The sequence below is a fragment of the Argopecten irradians genome, chromosome 8 (assembly GCF_041381155.1).
Source record: "Argopecten irradians isolate NY chromosome 8, Ai_NY, whole genome shotgun sequence".
Classification (NCBI taxonomy): Eukaryota; Metazoa; Mollusca; class Bivalvia; order Pectinida; family Pectinidae; genus Argopecten; species Argopecten irradians.
Window position 1 is genome coordinate 37,340,703 of NC_091141.1, and position 16,610 is coordinate 37,357,312.

Here is a 16,610-nt window from a genome sequence, read left to right on the forward strand (position 1 = left end):
CAATTAATTTACTAATTTTTAAGAGAAAATAGTTTATCAATAAAAGATTAATTTAAGATAAAACTATTATTGATAAATAAAAGGATTAATTTGAATGCATTTTCATGTTATGGAGGTATAATTCAAAACTTTGAAACACTCCCATTATAAACAGCTTCGCAGTCTACTCGGATATAAACTCAGATATTTATGTTTTTAAATCTCCCTAACGGAAAAAAAATATTGAAGTTAATCCTTAATGGTTTGACAACGATTGTAATCCTGACGTTTGATGTTATTTGTTTTGATAGTAAGAAAATTCCACAAACATGACCTTTTTTGCTGTATGATACCACCAAATGCTCGAGTATATGTTGTTTACTCATTAACCTTGCGAAGTGCGATATGAATCATCATAGAAAACTATTTTAGGAAACAACAAATAAAAAATCATAGATGAAACAATCGTAAAATGATATGAACACTTGTTTGACACTGGTTTTTTAATTCCCTATGGTATATTGGTATGAACTAAAAATAAACTTAGTTATAATACTAAAACACTTAAACGGAAATCTATTGAGTTCAAACGATGAAATATTAATAAGAAAACTTCTACATTTTTTCCTTATCTTGTTATCGTCCCGCAGGTGCCGAACTAATTATATTGGGAATACATATTGATATTTATAATCAATTATTTAACGTTTTTTCTCTATCTGTTTTAGCCATTTAGAGAAGTGTTTTTAATATTCTTTCAATGCTAGGATGGTTTCTGTGGTGCTGCACGACAGTTGATATATAATAATGCAGGAATTATCAATAATTTACACTATCCTATTCACGCTTCAGTTATGAAATATTGCAGGATGCCGCTGAAGGCGATCATACGTAGAATGTTAAGAAAATAAATTAAAAACATTCTTTTTTGTGTGCTTCTATTGTTTTTCCCGAAGCATTACGAACTCACATCCTTTAATGACCTGACGGGAACACGCTAAGAAAAAAGATAAGGACATTTCAATCCACGATTCTATCAGCCACATCTTTTCAGTCGATTATAATAAGAAACTACGTGTGTATTACTAAATTAAATAATATAAATATTTTCCTGTTTTGTTGTTATTTTTTTTGCATTAAAAACTGTTTAGACGACTTAATTTGATTAAACAAATTCCCTTTCTCGTTTGTTTTAAAAGCAGACCCATGTACGTTTGTGTGCGTTTTTATTTTGGTTTCTGCTTAAAGCAAAACGTTTGAAAAGAAAGTGAAAATAACAACAAATGCCAATTTTGTATAAAAATTATATTTCCATAAACAAACCTTAAGCTAAAAAGATTCCAAACAAAACTTATCAAGCAATTTTCACAACCACAATATTGAAGGCCTTTTAACATTTTTAAGCACCGATAGATTCTCATTTTTTCAAATCGTTTTCGTCAAGTATTCGGTTTTCGCACGAAAACCTTGATATCCCTTAAAACTAGCCATTGTCTTTGTTGACGCGTTACATCAATCGATAAACAGTTAATATCAGGAGGGAAATCGTTAATCCCTTGTTCTATTGTATCAACGTAACCTCGAACAAAAACGCCCCTCCTTATCAGAGTTGCACATGGAGGGTTACTTGATCCCACTCGAAGATACCCGGATATTAGTCGGTCTTTATTGCCCACGTCACTTCCGGTTACTATGACAACACGTGATATGTTCACAGTTGTGTTAAACCTTAATCTAAAGTTGTCCCCAAACTTCAAGGAAGAAGCCCAGAAAAATGTTGAGTTGTCATTGTCATATGCTTGTTCCGGTGAGTGTTCCTCAAACATCGACATGGAAGTTTCAATTGTCGCTGATGGGTTATCTCCCTTCAAGTAATCGAAGTTATCTCCCCTTTCAAATAGAAACCTGCTCTTAAGGCGATCTATATCATGATGCAAGCAAGGTGAGGAATTCGTGTATATTAGGCACCTTTTTGAAATTATCTGATACAGTTGACGCAATAAGACGTTTATGTTTTCAATGAGATAGCGAGAGGCTAAATATTCCGCCATGCTTTGAAGAAATGTCGAATGAAATAGGGTACCAATGAATCCAAAGTGTCCAAAATCAAGTCCAAACCAAAGAGATTTTTGTGCATTGGCAAGCTTTAAGATGTTTCGGACGAGATATTTTTCACAGACGATTCCTGGTTCTAATTGGACAAAATAGGATGAAAGGTGCTTTGAATAGAGAAACAACAGCGCATAGTCAAGAATTTCTTTCCGCATGTCGGCATCCGTTTCCTTCGGTATACCAAACTTTTTGTACAGATCGGAAGGTCCGAGGACAATGTGGACCTGGCCTGTTTCATAGAAGTCGGCATACCGTTTCATGGATTCATTAAAAACTTTAGTCCCGAGGTCAGCATCTCGCATTGAGAGTTGAAGAATTATTAGGAACCTTTTTCTTTCCTCACCAGCATTATCCTCCAAAAGTGTATCCATTGTCTTAAATGTTTTATCCATTTGGCTAACTTCACTCACAAGTAGTGCTACGCTGATCAATCCTATAGAAAAACAAAACAAAATGGCGTGTTAGAAAGGTTGAACTAAAGACGACAAAAAGGCGCTTTCTATTTTTATAAAGAATCGCTAGTTATTCCTTCCGATGTATGAATCAGTCACTTCCACGGATTTTTTTTTCTAATTTTAAAATCAATCATTTATCAACACCACGCATTATATATTATGCAAATATAATGTAATTGTGTAGAAAAATTATATCAAAATCTTTCAAAATGAATATCTATATTAGACTATCTGGTATTAAATGTAAAATGCTAGCTGCATCTTCAGAAAAAATGTTTAACAAATATATTACTGTTTAGAAAATAACTATGATCTGGAAAGCCTCTCATTGGTTTCTCATGTGCCAAATACGGCAAAAAGATTGACAATTTCCTTAGGAGACGGAAAGTCTTCAAATATCAATTATGGCGTCATAATTAACTATGACGTCACAAATGCTCTTATACGTGTTATATGATATCCATGAGACGGCTGATCAGGTCAGCTTTGTGATAAATTAAAATGCGTATTAAATCTTGAAGACATAATAGGATTGACGTTGCTTACTTGGTTTGACCTCCAGGGAGAACTTATATGAGAGCGAACTGTTCCTGACCAAATCGAGTCCATTCCTCAGAAAGGTAGTCACATTTTTTGTCAGTTTGACACCTATAAGTGGATTGTTGAACTCCGATTGCCATGCATCATAGACGCCCGTTATCTTGATCGACTAAAATTCATCAGCAGATTAATAAATAGCAGTAAAATATAAAAACAAAATTTCATAAAAACTTTGACATTTATAATTTTTTGTGAAAACAGATATAGTCAATAGAAAGTCACTCGATGCCAAAGTTCCATGGAAAGTCCTCAACGTAGGTGCATGCGTATTTTAATATTTGATAGTCGCTCTCTTGAAAAAAAAATCTTACTGCTTATTGACCTTAAAACCAAAGGTCTACTGTTCGACATTTACTAATAATAAAAAATGACTTACATCTGTATTAACCTCTTTGACAGCTTTTTGTGCTTTCCTTCCAATTGCATGCCTCTCACTGCAGGTTTTGAGTTCCTTATCTGAGGGTACTAGAAAAAAGAGCATAATACTTGAAGAAAAAAATAACATTAACATAGACCACGATGTTAACGATTTGTAAACTAATTTATTATTAAAACAACTGAACAATAGTTAGCTATTGAGTTCAATAATTAAAGTCTAGGTTATAATATAACACTAGAAAGAAAAAAAAGTTTGAGTCCTTCAGCTCAAACTGAAAACTGGGTAGCCATTTGGAAATAAGGTACATTTTGCACTAAAAACTCTGTTCACCTATTCATTTTCAAAATTGATATTTTGATCCTAAATTTCAATATGAATTTCCAAAGTCATATAATTGTGATCTAGGAATAATTACAGAAAACATTTTTACTTTTGATAATCAACCAGCCAATCAGTGGCCGGGTCAACATTCTTTCCGGGGCTTAATCTTTTGGGTAATTTCGAAGGTCTATTTTTCATTTAGTTGATCGTTACCTATTAGCTGTATCCAATACATGTTTATGGGGTGAATGCTAATATGGAAAGCTGGCATTGTCATTTCAAAACGTAGATGGTGGGAATAACCCGTGATAGCCGTTAAAAAACAACCAACCAGCGATTAGTATTTGCCAATTGTTAGACTGGATTACCTGCCTTAGTACAAATTCTTTCCGCTAGGCTGTGCTCATAATAATTTCATTTTTGGAGCAAAGCCTAGCGGAGAGTTGAAAAACTACGACAGACAATTCAGTCTAGAAAATTGCGACCCAGAGGTGAAGTGCTTATGGTGATACATCGGAATCCTTTAACTACTCGGCAACCGCAACTCCGAAACGCTTGTTGGTTTGAAATTATGATATACACGTTTCTAACATCGATTCATTTCAAAAATATCAGTTTTGGAAATGTGGTAGGATAGGATGTGTACATTTTGTAATAAATGGGATGACTTTCATTAATTGTTTAAACGTACGATTGCAAGAATGGTTAAAATGGAGAGAAGTACCTCCGATCGTATTCTAGTTAAAATCCATCGATAGGCAAGATGGTAATTATGTTATCATGTTGTCATAAGACATTTCTTAATGGAATGTTTCCTTTTGAGTAAACGTGAAGTGAATAGTCGAGCAATGCAGACTAGTCTAAATCGATCCATTAGCTTTCCAAAAGTCCTTACATACCAAAACGACGGTAAAATTCTGCTTACGTTGAGTTGCTTTGACCATTGAAATTAATGAAAAGCCTGTGTTAATGTTCTAAAAATAAATTCTTTGAAAGCGAGGCTGCGTGGAAATGTCAACACGGATATAATCAGCTGGGAGGACGTTTTAGGATTCCTATATTTCATTTCTATTCAAACTATTTAAATTCATTTCTTTGCATTCAGAGCGATTTTGATGGTAAGTTTTAATTTTTCTGTTTCAAAAGAAATTAAACTGGATATAATAACACCCTTTTTATTGACTTTAGCCTTTCTTTGCCGGACTATTCATTTTAAGAAACTGTTATAATTGCATGTATCTTTTGTATCTCACTTTGTCGTTATCATTTAATTTTCAATTGTAAGTTAGTACCTCATGATGTACATTTACTGAGGAAAACAAATAAAAGAAACCGTTGAAACTATTGGTGTTAATAATAAATGTTCCATTTGAAATCTCGATTGCTAGTTATTAAACTTTTCTTTTTGCTTATTATCTGTATAATAATTAATGTACTTTGCGTATGTTATTGACATTCATATGAATTATACATACCAACAAAAAGAATACGGAGCTGTATCACTATACATAGAATGAAGACAACAGAAGGAATGTACACCCTTCTGGGAATCAGCCGGATCTTCATGTGTGACGCTGATCTCTCCAAATATCTTACATAAAGCGAAATAAAGGGACGTGACTCTTTCTTGGAGTTGGAGACTTGGATCCACAGGACAAGGCGGTTGTAGCTCTATGCAGTAGGCGCCATGTAAATAAGAGCAGGTTGAGTTTGTTTCGTTGAATTGTGAGCTTTATATCCACAAGGAAGTGTGATCCACGACGAGATGCGTTGAAGAATGATGTCCCGCCCTGTCGGTCGTATGGGCAGGTATGTTGATTGTGTATTAGAACAGCTCCAGATGGTGGCAGCGGTTTGACTTCTCCCGCAGTGTTTATCTTGATAATGCATTACAAATCATCAGACACATCGTAGTGAACACCGAGAACTGGGTCCCTATCCATGCCTTACAATTAGGAATTGCACGACAGTTTCCACTCCATCTCACAGAAGCTTGTTGACAACAGCTGAATTCTTTATTACGGCGCTTCCCATGGGAAATAAACAGTCCTGGAGTTAAAAAGTTGTAAAAAGCATAATTATTGACAATGCTAATAACAGATAATACTGTTCAAAACGGTGCTGTATAAACTTATGACATCAAAAGAATAAGTGCATTTGAAATATGTAAAAAAATATGATAAAAAACCAATCATGCGTTTTTGGTATCGTATTATGTGTTTATTAAACGGCATTGCCAGTATACTTGTGCAGAGCAGAATGCAATTTAAAGAGTCACGCTGCGATTATTTCATAAACAGGATTAATTGCTTTACGGTTGATTGACTATCTGAGAATACCTGGAAACATGTGTGATAACAATACCTGTGTTTGCTTGTTTCTGTCTAAGACTAGCTTAATAGACTCATTTTAGAACGTGCCAGGTTTGTTGTCGGAGGAAAGCTGGAGTACCCGGAGAAAAACTTTCGACTAACGGTCAGTACCTGGTACTGCCCCATAAGGGATTCCAACTCGCATCCCAGAGTTGGAGAGCTCGTGGTAATGTGTCGGGACATCTTAACTACTCGGCTACCGCGGCCCCAATGTATATGTATTTTAAAAAATGTGTTTCAATCAGATTGCATACACTCATATCCGATAGCTTACATTTCCAAGGAAAGAATTTCGTTTTGGAGATAACTTTGTTGTATTGTAAATTAGGCACCAGGTGCAACTATGTATGTACCGGTACATCTGCATGACAAACAAAAAGATAGGGCTGTTAATTTAACCCTTTGTAACGGTAAATACGGCGCGACCATTATGTGATTATTTTGATTTTTGTGTGTTCCATCCGGTCTCATTATACTGACACTTTTATAGACTTTGGCGTGTCTTGGCCAGGGTACAGAACCAAGAGCCTACTTTATAGTGGCGAGTGCTCAACAGAAGGCCAAAAGTAAAAAAGTGTTAAGAGACCGCAGAACCAAATGATTTCGCTTTATACGATATATTAACGTTTGCCACTGTCTAGGTTAAATGGAGTTTTCAAGCCTGGTCACCTGTCACTGATTTTGAAGAATGGCATCTCGCATACTTGTGAATAAAAAAAATAAAGATCTACCATCTTGCTAAACTTTTACGTGGGGGTGCCTTTTTATGTTGAATTCCGTAATAAAAATTGACCAAAATATTCATGAAATTCCAATATTGATTACCTCTCCTTGTCAAACACACACTTGACAGAATTTTAAAATTTCTTTACATACACCTTGTATTTTACATCTACATGTATTGCCCAAGCCACACATTAAACATTTGAAACTGATGCGCCCCGAATACCCAATCAGCAGGCTCCGAAACATTCACCTCTCTATGAAATCTGGTGCCCAAAAGGGGATTTCCAGGAATCTATTTTGGTTTGATTATGCGGTCCCTTAAGGGAGTTAAACATAAAATAAAAGATAAGATAAGGCCTTAATTTAGTCGCCTTTTACGATATCGTGCAATAGGGGCAGCGGGTACAATTCTAACGCCCTACCTGCAGACAGAAACATATCTAACATTTCCTTTTTCAGAATTGTAATGTTATCTCCCAGGTCAGATATCAATGTCAAAATTCGATTTGAAAAGTAACCCAAGGTTCGCTGCAACAAATAGAGACAATTGCTACATGAATCTGTTTGAACACAATGTAGAGAAATCCTTATTTTCATTATAAAGTAAACAATAGTCTTAAGGGAATATCTACGGCAGAAAGCCGGATGTGGATGTAGACAGATGTAAACTTCATGCTTTTACAACAAGGAACTTTGGGCTACAATTGTTTATTTACATGATCACTATTATTAGTTCTATAAATATCCTTAATGGCGTGACAATACAGTTGTATACTAATAATTTTATAATAAATTTGTATATATCAACACAAAATGAAATACACTTATCGATATACAATCAGATGGAGTTTTTCATCTAGCAACGCGTATAATCAATACGCTTTAGTTAAAACATTTCCCCTTTAACAATACTAATGGCTATATTAAGGATATCTATGTAAGAAACATTAAAGCTACACATGCAATAATAAACGCTGTGTTGCTATTTCCTAGAAAGGCAAGACAAATGTACGATTTGTTAAGGATTAAGAAGATTGAATATCCGTATGTTATCACCAACAAGAGGCCCAAGGGCCTTAACGGTCATCTGACTGCCTTGACAAAAATCATATAGAAAAATTAATTAGGTATAGTGTCATGGTAGCCATCTTAGATTTTGGATCGAGTTTCAGCCAAATCGTAATGGTAGAACTTGAGAAGAAGATCAAAATGTGTTTTCAAGATTACAGCTGTGGCGGCAATCTTGGAATATGGATCGACCCGAAAACATTTCATGCGAATTTCAGCCAAATCGCAATGGTAGAACTTGAGAAAAAGTTCGAAATGGGTTTTCAAGATGGTGGATGTGGCGGCCATCTTGGATTTCGGATCGATCCGAAAGTTAAAAACACTTTGTCGGGACCACGTCAGGATCAATTCATGCAAGTTTCAGCCAAACCGCACAAGTTGAACTTAAGAAGAAGTTCAAAGTATATTTTCGAGATGGCGACTGTGGCAGCCATCTTGAATTTCGAATCGACGCGTGACGGAATAAAATGAAAATTAAAGGAAAATACTATTTGTCCTCACCTATCTTGTGTTCTGACATGAAAGATATCAATTTTCCTCTAAAAGTGATACTTTTCATAATTACTGTTTTGTTATTGTCGGTCGATTTTATTGTGAAGCCTTGATTTAGTCTTAAGTTCAGTACCATTTCTAAAAATTTGTTTTCCATCAGAATATATTTCTTCGAGTCAAAAATAAACTAAGTGCGTGGATTGGTTATAGCAAATGTTATGATATCCAGTTTAAAACTGTGATAAAACTACAACTTTATGTCTAGAAAAAGAAAATTGCGTACCTAATTTATGATAGTGCATTCCCTATTGCTTGCTTATCCAATATGTAATGATCCGCAAGAGATTTGCTGTCATATTCAAATGACATTCCCTGTGTTTTGTTTTGTAGTCGTGTATAATACATATTTAAAAATAATTACGGACGACTTAATATTTTGATCAGTTGAAGACGGAACGCAATAAAATCGCATTCATAAGGGATATATATGTGAACGCTTAAATCCCTACTCTTCACGCTTTGTTGTCTAAATCCTAAAATATTTATAGGTTTTTCATTAAAACCACGTATTTTTTAATTGGATCCTGGTGGTGTGTTGGTTGATTGTTTTGCGTCATGCATCAGGCTTACATGACATTAAACTCTTAGAGAAGATGTTACCAGTGTTATGCTTCCCGCGGTATGGGCCTGTTTTAAATCCACCTTTAGCGTAAAGCGAAAACGGTATTAAGTAAAATAGATGTGTGTGATAACCAATAACAGTTTTGTGGGATATTATCTTTGTTCTCCTTTCTTTCGTCTTAGCAGTATTGTTTCTATTTTTTTCTTGAACTAAGCGTTCGCTATTAAATATCCGAATTTTGTTCCATATGATTCAAATAACACCATAATGCCACAATGTAAAAATGGTAACAGTTTCTTTTTTATTGATTTTCTTCATCTATATAATCAGCAGCATTGCAGTATGCTTCAAAAGGATAGTCCTATAAAAGGTTGTTGTTTAATGTTAAAAGGAAATTTTAGCGTAATCAACCAACCATGAAAGGGAGGGATTCATTTAAGGTAAATAAGTCTGAGATGAAGATAAACAAGTCTGAGATAAAGGTAAATAAGTCTGAGCTGATAGTAGATTTGTCTGAACTGATGGTAAATAAGTCTGAGCTGATGGTAGATTTGTCTGAATCGATGGTGAATAAGTCTGAGCTGATGATAGATTTGTCTGAACTGATGGTAAATAAGTCTGAGCTGATGGTAGATTTGTCTGAACTGATGGTACATAAGTCTGAGCTGATGGTAGATTTGTCTGAACTGATGGTAAATAAGTCTGAGCTGATTGTAGATTTGTCTGAATCGATGGTGAATAAGTCTGAGCTGATGGTAGATTTGTCTGAACTGATGGTAAATAAGTCTGAGCTGATGGTAGATTTGTCTGAACTGATGGTAAATAAGTCTGAGCTGATGGTAGATTTGTCTGAAGTGATGGTAAATAAGTCTGAGCTGATGGTAGATTTGTCTGAACTGATGGTAAATAAGTCTGAGCTGATGGTAGATTTGTCTGAACTGATGGTACATAAGTCTGAGCTGATGGTAGATTTGTCTGAACTGATGGTAAATAAGTCTGAGCTGATGGTAGATTTGTCTGAACTGATGGTAAATAAGTCTGAGCTGATGGTAGATTTGTCTGAGATAAAGGTAAGTAAGTCTGAGCTGATGGTAGATTTGTCTGAGATAAAGGTAAATAAGTCTGAGCTGATGGTAGATTTGTCTGAGATAAAGGTAAATAAGTCTGAGCTGATGGTAGATTTGTCTGAGATAAAGGTAAATAAGTCTGAGCTGATGGTAGATTTGTCTGAAATTAAGGTAAATAAGTCTCATATGAAGGTTGATAAATCTGAGATGAAAGTAAATGAGTTTAAGATGAATGTTAATAAGTCTGAGATAAAAATGAATAAGTCTGAGATGAAATTTAATAAATCTGAGATGAAGGTAAACAAGTCAGCGATGAAGATAAGTAAGTCTGCGATGACGGTTATTAAGTCTGCTATCAGGATAAGTAAGTCTGAGATGAAGAAAAGTAAGTCTGAGATGAAGAAAAGTAAGTCTGAGATGAAGTTAAATATATCTAAGAAGAAGATAAGTAAGCCTGAGATGAAGGTAGATAAGTCTGAGAAGAAGGTAGTTATATATAGGTCTGTGAAGAATGTAAGGTCAGTCAGTCTGAGACGAATGAAAATAAAAGCCGTAAAAAACTCTAATTGGCAGTCAGGATCCTGCATCATTTAAATATAGGTTTTGTTTTCAATAAACGTTAGACTAGGGTCTGCCGAGCGTACGAATTGTACATACTGCCCTCATAACATTGCGACTAGGCATATTTTATTTTTATGACATAACTAGCCTGTCCAGTCATGTCATACGGCCGTGCATAAATATCGTAAGACATGTTTAATCACACCATTGTGACGTCATATGTGGTTTTTACGTCATAATCTATATATGACTTCATAATCTATATATGACTTCATAATCTATATATGACGTCACATGATTGTCTCAGTAGACGGAAACGTCACATCCGAGCCTGATTTCTACTGTTTCATATACAGATGAAATCTAAAGTTTTGCCTAAAGGCTCGTGGCATATCAAATTATTTATATTGATATATTTAATATCACACAACCACTCATGTAAGATCCCCTATATCTAATCATCCGACCTTACTTTCCTAACGTCTCTCTTGACACCGCCTTACTTTTTGCCTTAATAAGAAATGTGAGAAATGCTCTTGGTTCTGTCCCCTGATCAAGGCGCAACATAGTCAATAAGAGTAGTTTCTGTTCCACTAAATCGTTGGGCTTAAGGAAGTGGCACGACTGCTTTGCCAGTTTTCAGCACAATGTAACTAGATAGAGTGTGCTGCCAGCCGGGCTCGAACTTGCCACCCCGGACTAACGGGTCCACCGCTCCTCCGACAGAGCTAACGGGAAATTTACCCTAGAACGAAGATAGAAAGCGAACGAATCACTATAGCTACACTGTATAGAGCTAAAGCCTGCTACACAAAGAAACACAGCACGAATATACCGCAGCCTCCCAAATCATGCAAACATTCTCACACGCGACAGTAGGAAGGTCGTCCTGAAAACAGTTTAGCTGTATATATGATGTAAATCCCAATCAATTACCCAAGAGAATAGCGAGTTACAAACTAATCGATTACCATATTCTACATCAGAGGGATATTATGAAGAAGCTGACACTGTACCTTTTTTGTAAGTGCAAGAAGGCAGCAAGTGCAAATCTTTTGCTATCCCTACATTATAGTCACGCTAAAAATCAACAGGAATTAAAGCGAGAATATTGCAAGAATAGAATATATTCTATATAGAATATGCATTTATAATATATATGTAAGGGGAACGTCTAAAATTAGAATTACTCGGTAAAACAGGCTTTTGTCTAACACGGATAATTCCAGCATAATTATGTGACATTTGCCTTCTAATATACAATTAAGATATTGTCATAAAAACTGTATAATCTAGAAACTTGGATATACCGGCCAGATATGTCGGTTCTTGTGGCATCTGATTTAGACAAATTACACTAGTAAGGTTAAGGTAACTGGCAATAACTGAACATAAACTGAAACCGAACTTCAAAACATCGAAAAATCGATACGTCGAAACAAGCTGTAATGTACCCAATTAACGCTGTTGATCTAAATTAATGTATGTCTGTTCTCGTAAGATTTTTTGTTTGTTTGTTTGATTAATTAACGTCCTATTAACAGCTATGGTCATGTAAGGACGGCCTCCCATGTATGCGGTGTGTTGCGTGTATGTTGTGCGAGGTGCGTGTTTCGGGAGACTGCGGTATATTCATGTTGTGTCTTCTTGTATAGTGGAACTTTTGCCCTTTTTATAGTGCTATATCACTGGAGCATGCCGCCGAAGACACCAAGCAACACACCCCATCCGGTCACATTATACTGACAACGGGCGAACCAGTCGTCCCACTCCCTTTTTGCTGAGCGCTACGCAGGAGCAGAAACTACCACTTTTATAGACTTTGGTGTGTCTCGGCCAGGGGACAGAACCCAGAGCCTTCCTCACAGGGGCGAACGCTCAACTCAAGGCCAAAAGTGAGGCGGTGCCAAGGGAGGCATTAGGAAGGATAAAGTCAGTTAGGAAGAATAGAAAAGATAAGATCCTAAATTTAGGCGCCTTTTACGATCATCGTAAGAAGTCGGGATTGTATCAGGCCTATGTATTGGGTTTCTTCGTCTTTTCACATATGTCATGAATATATTTTTATTAATTAAGTACATTGAAAAGGCAGAACATGGGCTAAATTCTTAGAAAGCTTCTTATAATGACAGTACTGTCCCCATGTTCAGCGTACAAAGACACTACTGATACATTATTACAATCAATAAATATTTATAATGGTAAGGGTAATGATACATTCTCTTTAAAATCAATAAATATCTATGAGGGTAATGATTACTTATCTTTAAAATCAGTAAATATCTATGATGGTAATGATAAATTCTCTATCACCGTGGTGTCGTCTAGAGGTCGAGATAGATCGCTAACTAAAGTTATATATAGAATAATAAACCATACTACTAAAAATGAGATATATAGATTACTAATGAACAATATGGATATTATATCAGCGACGTTCGCAGGAAACGAAACTTTATTGTCCCGAACTGACGTATAAGTGATAAATGAGAAATATTTTAACCCGCTTTTCATTTATATTTGATACGGTACACGCGAAGGTGACGTGTTTGAGAATATGTTTGATGTTTCAAATATACATGTAGTTCAGTTTTTTGTAGCAGTTGATTAGGTGTTATATTACCACTAGTTACGGGTTGCTAATTAGAAATGCAGTAATGAGGCAGATACCATGTAGTGATCAAGAGGTTGAGATTTTTCTCTGAGACCAGGACTGGAGCCTCCATCATTTTAGCTAGCTTGCTTTTTATATAATACATTGGACAATATGTGGTTTGTCATAAATTATGAAGATTAAAGAACTGTAAATATTGACTATTGTTATCATTATTTCGAAACGCAGGAAATTAAACACATTACATTTTATATTGTTAATGAGTATAAAAATATTCGAAATTATATTTGAATGGCATGACTATTTATTTTCCTAATGCTTCAGAGGAGCAAATGTTGTACATTTGTGTTTTGCTATGATAATTAGATGCAGTGTCCATACAGACAGAATTTATATCAAGTTATGATTCTAAAGGGAACAACCAACTAAAAGATTGAACCTAGGATAGAATCTTAACACGGCCGCTGATTGGCTGGCTAGTTATGAATTTCAAAAGTAAAATTGTATTCCGAAGGTAATTATTCCCGTAATATGAATTTAGAAATTCTTATTGAGATTTAGGTTCAAAATATCGATTTTGATAATGAATTGGTGAAAATATTAGAATTTCATAATTGTTTAGTGCAAAATGCGTCTATTTCAATGAAGCTACCCTGGCTGGAGTTTGAGCAGAAGGACCCAAACTTTTTTTCTATGTAGTGTTATATGAGAACCTAGACTTTAATTATAGAACACAATAGCTAACACAATTATTAAGTTGGCTGTTCTTTTTAGTATTGTATAATTCCCTTGGTAATATTCCCTGTTAAATCTAGTTATATTCATCATTTCATTGGAGCATTTAATATAGAACTAAGATGGACAAAGTAGTTGTTGGCTCGTTATGTGTTGTCTTACTTGCAGATGGCAAATTATACGAGAAAAGCGCGATTCAAACAACAGTCCACGATCCGACGTATTTCTGTTACCAAATAGCCATGTCATCAAAATGTTTACTGGTGTCTAAAACAGATACCAACAGCATTTTTGACTGCGTTTTGCTCTTACAAGCTATACAATGAATCAAGAGTCAATAGTAATGTCTTAGATGGTTACATGCACATACACGGAGAGTCAAGAAGTCTTTCTTTTTTTCGATCAATGATGATATTAACTGAACACGTCGGTAAGCTACTATAGCAGCTAGCTACATTTCGAGGAATTTCAACGTTTAAAAGTTGTTATTTGATCACGACGTCCACGAATCCTGACGTCATGTCATTGTTTATTGCCGTCACAATGCATTTTCACACCATAAAAAAATCCTCACGGTTAAATTACATTGGTAACATATGCGCAAATGGTACAAATGGACATGCGCGATTTCGCTGGATATCGGCTACATTATATAATAAAACATTTAACTGTCATTTTGATAAAAATACAAACTTAACATCCACCAAATACAAAAAATGTATGACAACATTGAGTTTGCCCCCTGTGCTGACAAATGGTATTTTTTCACTATCAAGAACAGGAGTAGACGATTTAGTATTTTTTTCAGTTACAAAAGTTACTTACTTTACACCATTACCACCATTTGATACTATTTTTTTGTGTTAATTAGACACACATATATATGATTAAACACCAATGTTCAAATGATGAATTTCATTTCTGTTCTGTCGACGGTGGAACATCTTTAAATGTTATTGTAAATAGAGCATTGTCGCGGCGACTCAATATCCTCTTTTCAAGCATAATGAGGTTAGAACGATTTACAATTAAAATTAAGCATTCTGCGGAACTCATTTAAGCTTATTTTTACGCGACGATCGAATTATAATTGTCTGTGAAATACGCTATATTTAATCGCATAGGACTTGTTAGTTTACAGGACATATTTCTAAGAACACACGTAGCTCCAGAGATTGTATTGATAATTTTATCTCGACGGTGTTAAGCAAACACATCATTAGTGTTGTCTTTGTATATGTATGCATGACCGGAGATAATGGAATGCATTGATGCGAATAGATGCAAAGGTCATCTTCTCTATGTAGCGATAACCATATTTACATGACGTATAGTACCCATCGATTGATACACACATGATTCGTTGAGATGATATGATACACACGAAAATATGAAATAGATATTTGTATTGCATTATTGATATATTTTTTTCATACATATGTTTGTTTTTCTTTGAAACCTGGAATACCGATAACGTTGCTGTGACTACATTGTTAATGGGGATCAATTAATGTTGTTTTACAAACCTTGTAAAGCTTGTCATACCCAAAGTTCACGTAGAATAAACAACGGCGAGTGAATGCGAACGCTTCAATACTTAAATTACTACTAATACTATAGGCGGTTATCAAAGTGTCACCTACCTGTGTCAATCTTGTTAAAACCCGTCTGAAATCTAGCTGGCTACTGCTGCTGTCGCTGGCGATGATCCAACTGCTGTGAACTGGTAAGATGTTTTCCAGGTAAGGCCATGGCTCGGGTGAACAAATGAGATACACCGGTTCCGGATCATTATTGGTTCCACGTGACGGAGATCGATATCTATCCAGCGCCTTCTGACAGTTGTTTTGTACAAGTTTAATATATAATGTAAGAAGTGAATCGCTATGGAATATTTGTAAAACACTTGTGATATGGTAATTTCAATATAAACAACAACTAATTATGGAATATTGCCAACAGACGTACTAAGGCACAGTTTGTTTTTGTTTGTTTGTTTGTTAGTCCGGGTCATTTGGGTCATTTGGGGCAAAACCTATATTAAAGACAACAATGATATCACTATCAAAGTACATTAAGGTTAAAGGTAGGTATATGTGTTCTAAAAATGGTATTTAAAGGGCAATTAAAAATTGCAGAATAGTTTTTCATTTTTCAAATAAAAAAATCTGAAGAAAAATGTAAAAGGCTATAAAAGTGAAAACGTCACGTGTATATAAGCCTATTTCTTTTAGCGATATAAAAATAGCAACGCGTCGCACGACATGAAAGAGAGTTAGCATGCCAGAAACGAAATGTTTATCTCTTGATGAATTTAAAATCCATGGTGTAACAAAATATGCTGTACTGAGAGATGCGAGAAACCCACAAAAAACACAATTCATAATGGTAGTATTTCTCCTGAATAAAATCAAAGATTATTTATACTCCCTTAATTTCATATTGTGTATGACATTAACCTGAATTAGTGTCTGAGTAAGCGTCTTGTGTTTTGCAGGCGATATGAA

General features: G+C 35.1%; 2 protein-coding genes across 2 annotated transcripts; one reads left to right on the forward strand and one right to left on the reverse strand.

The window, feature by feature from the left end:
• Window positions 1-1,296: 1,296 nt before the first annotated feature.
• On the reverse strand, window positions 1,297-15,834 carry LOC138328972 (alpha-1,3-mannosyl-glycoprotein 4-beta-N-acetylglucosaminyltransferase C-like). The gene is made up of 5 exons (XM_069275675.1): window positions 15,747-15,834; window positions 5,322-5,895; window positions 3,523-3,611; window positions 3,093-3,255; window positions 1,297-2,524 (listed from the first exon to the last, which is right to left on the reverse strand). Exons 2-5 carry the CDS (start codon window positions 5,410-5,412, stop codon window positions 1,419-1,421), a joined length of 1,449 nt encoding a protein of 482 aa, XP_069131776.1. The 5' UTR covers window positions 5,413-5,895; window positions 15,747-15,834; the 3' UTR covers window positions 1,297-1,418.
• LOC138329879 (uncharacterized protein PF3D7_1120000-like) lies at window positions 9,582-10,787 on the forward strand. Its single transcript, XM_069277169.1, has one exon. The coding sequence runs from the start codon at window positions 9,582-9,584 to the stop codon at window positions 10,785-10,787; it is 1,206 nt and encodes a 401-aa protein (XP_069133270.1).
• Window positions 15,835-16,610: the final 776 nt, after the last annotated feature.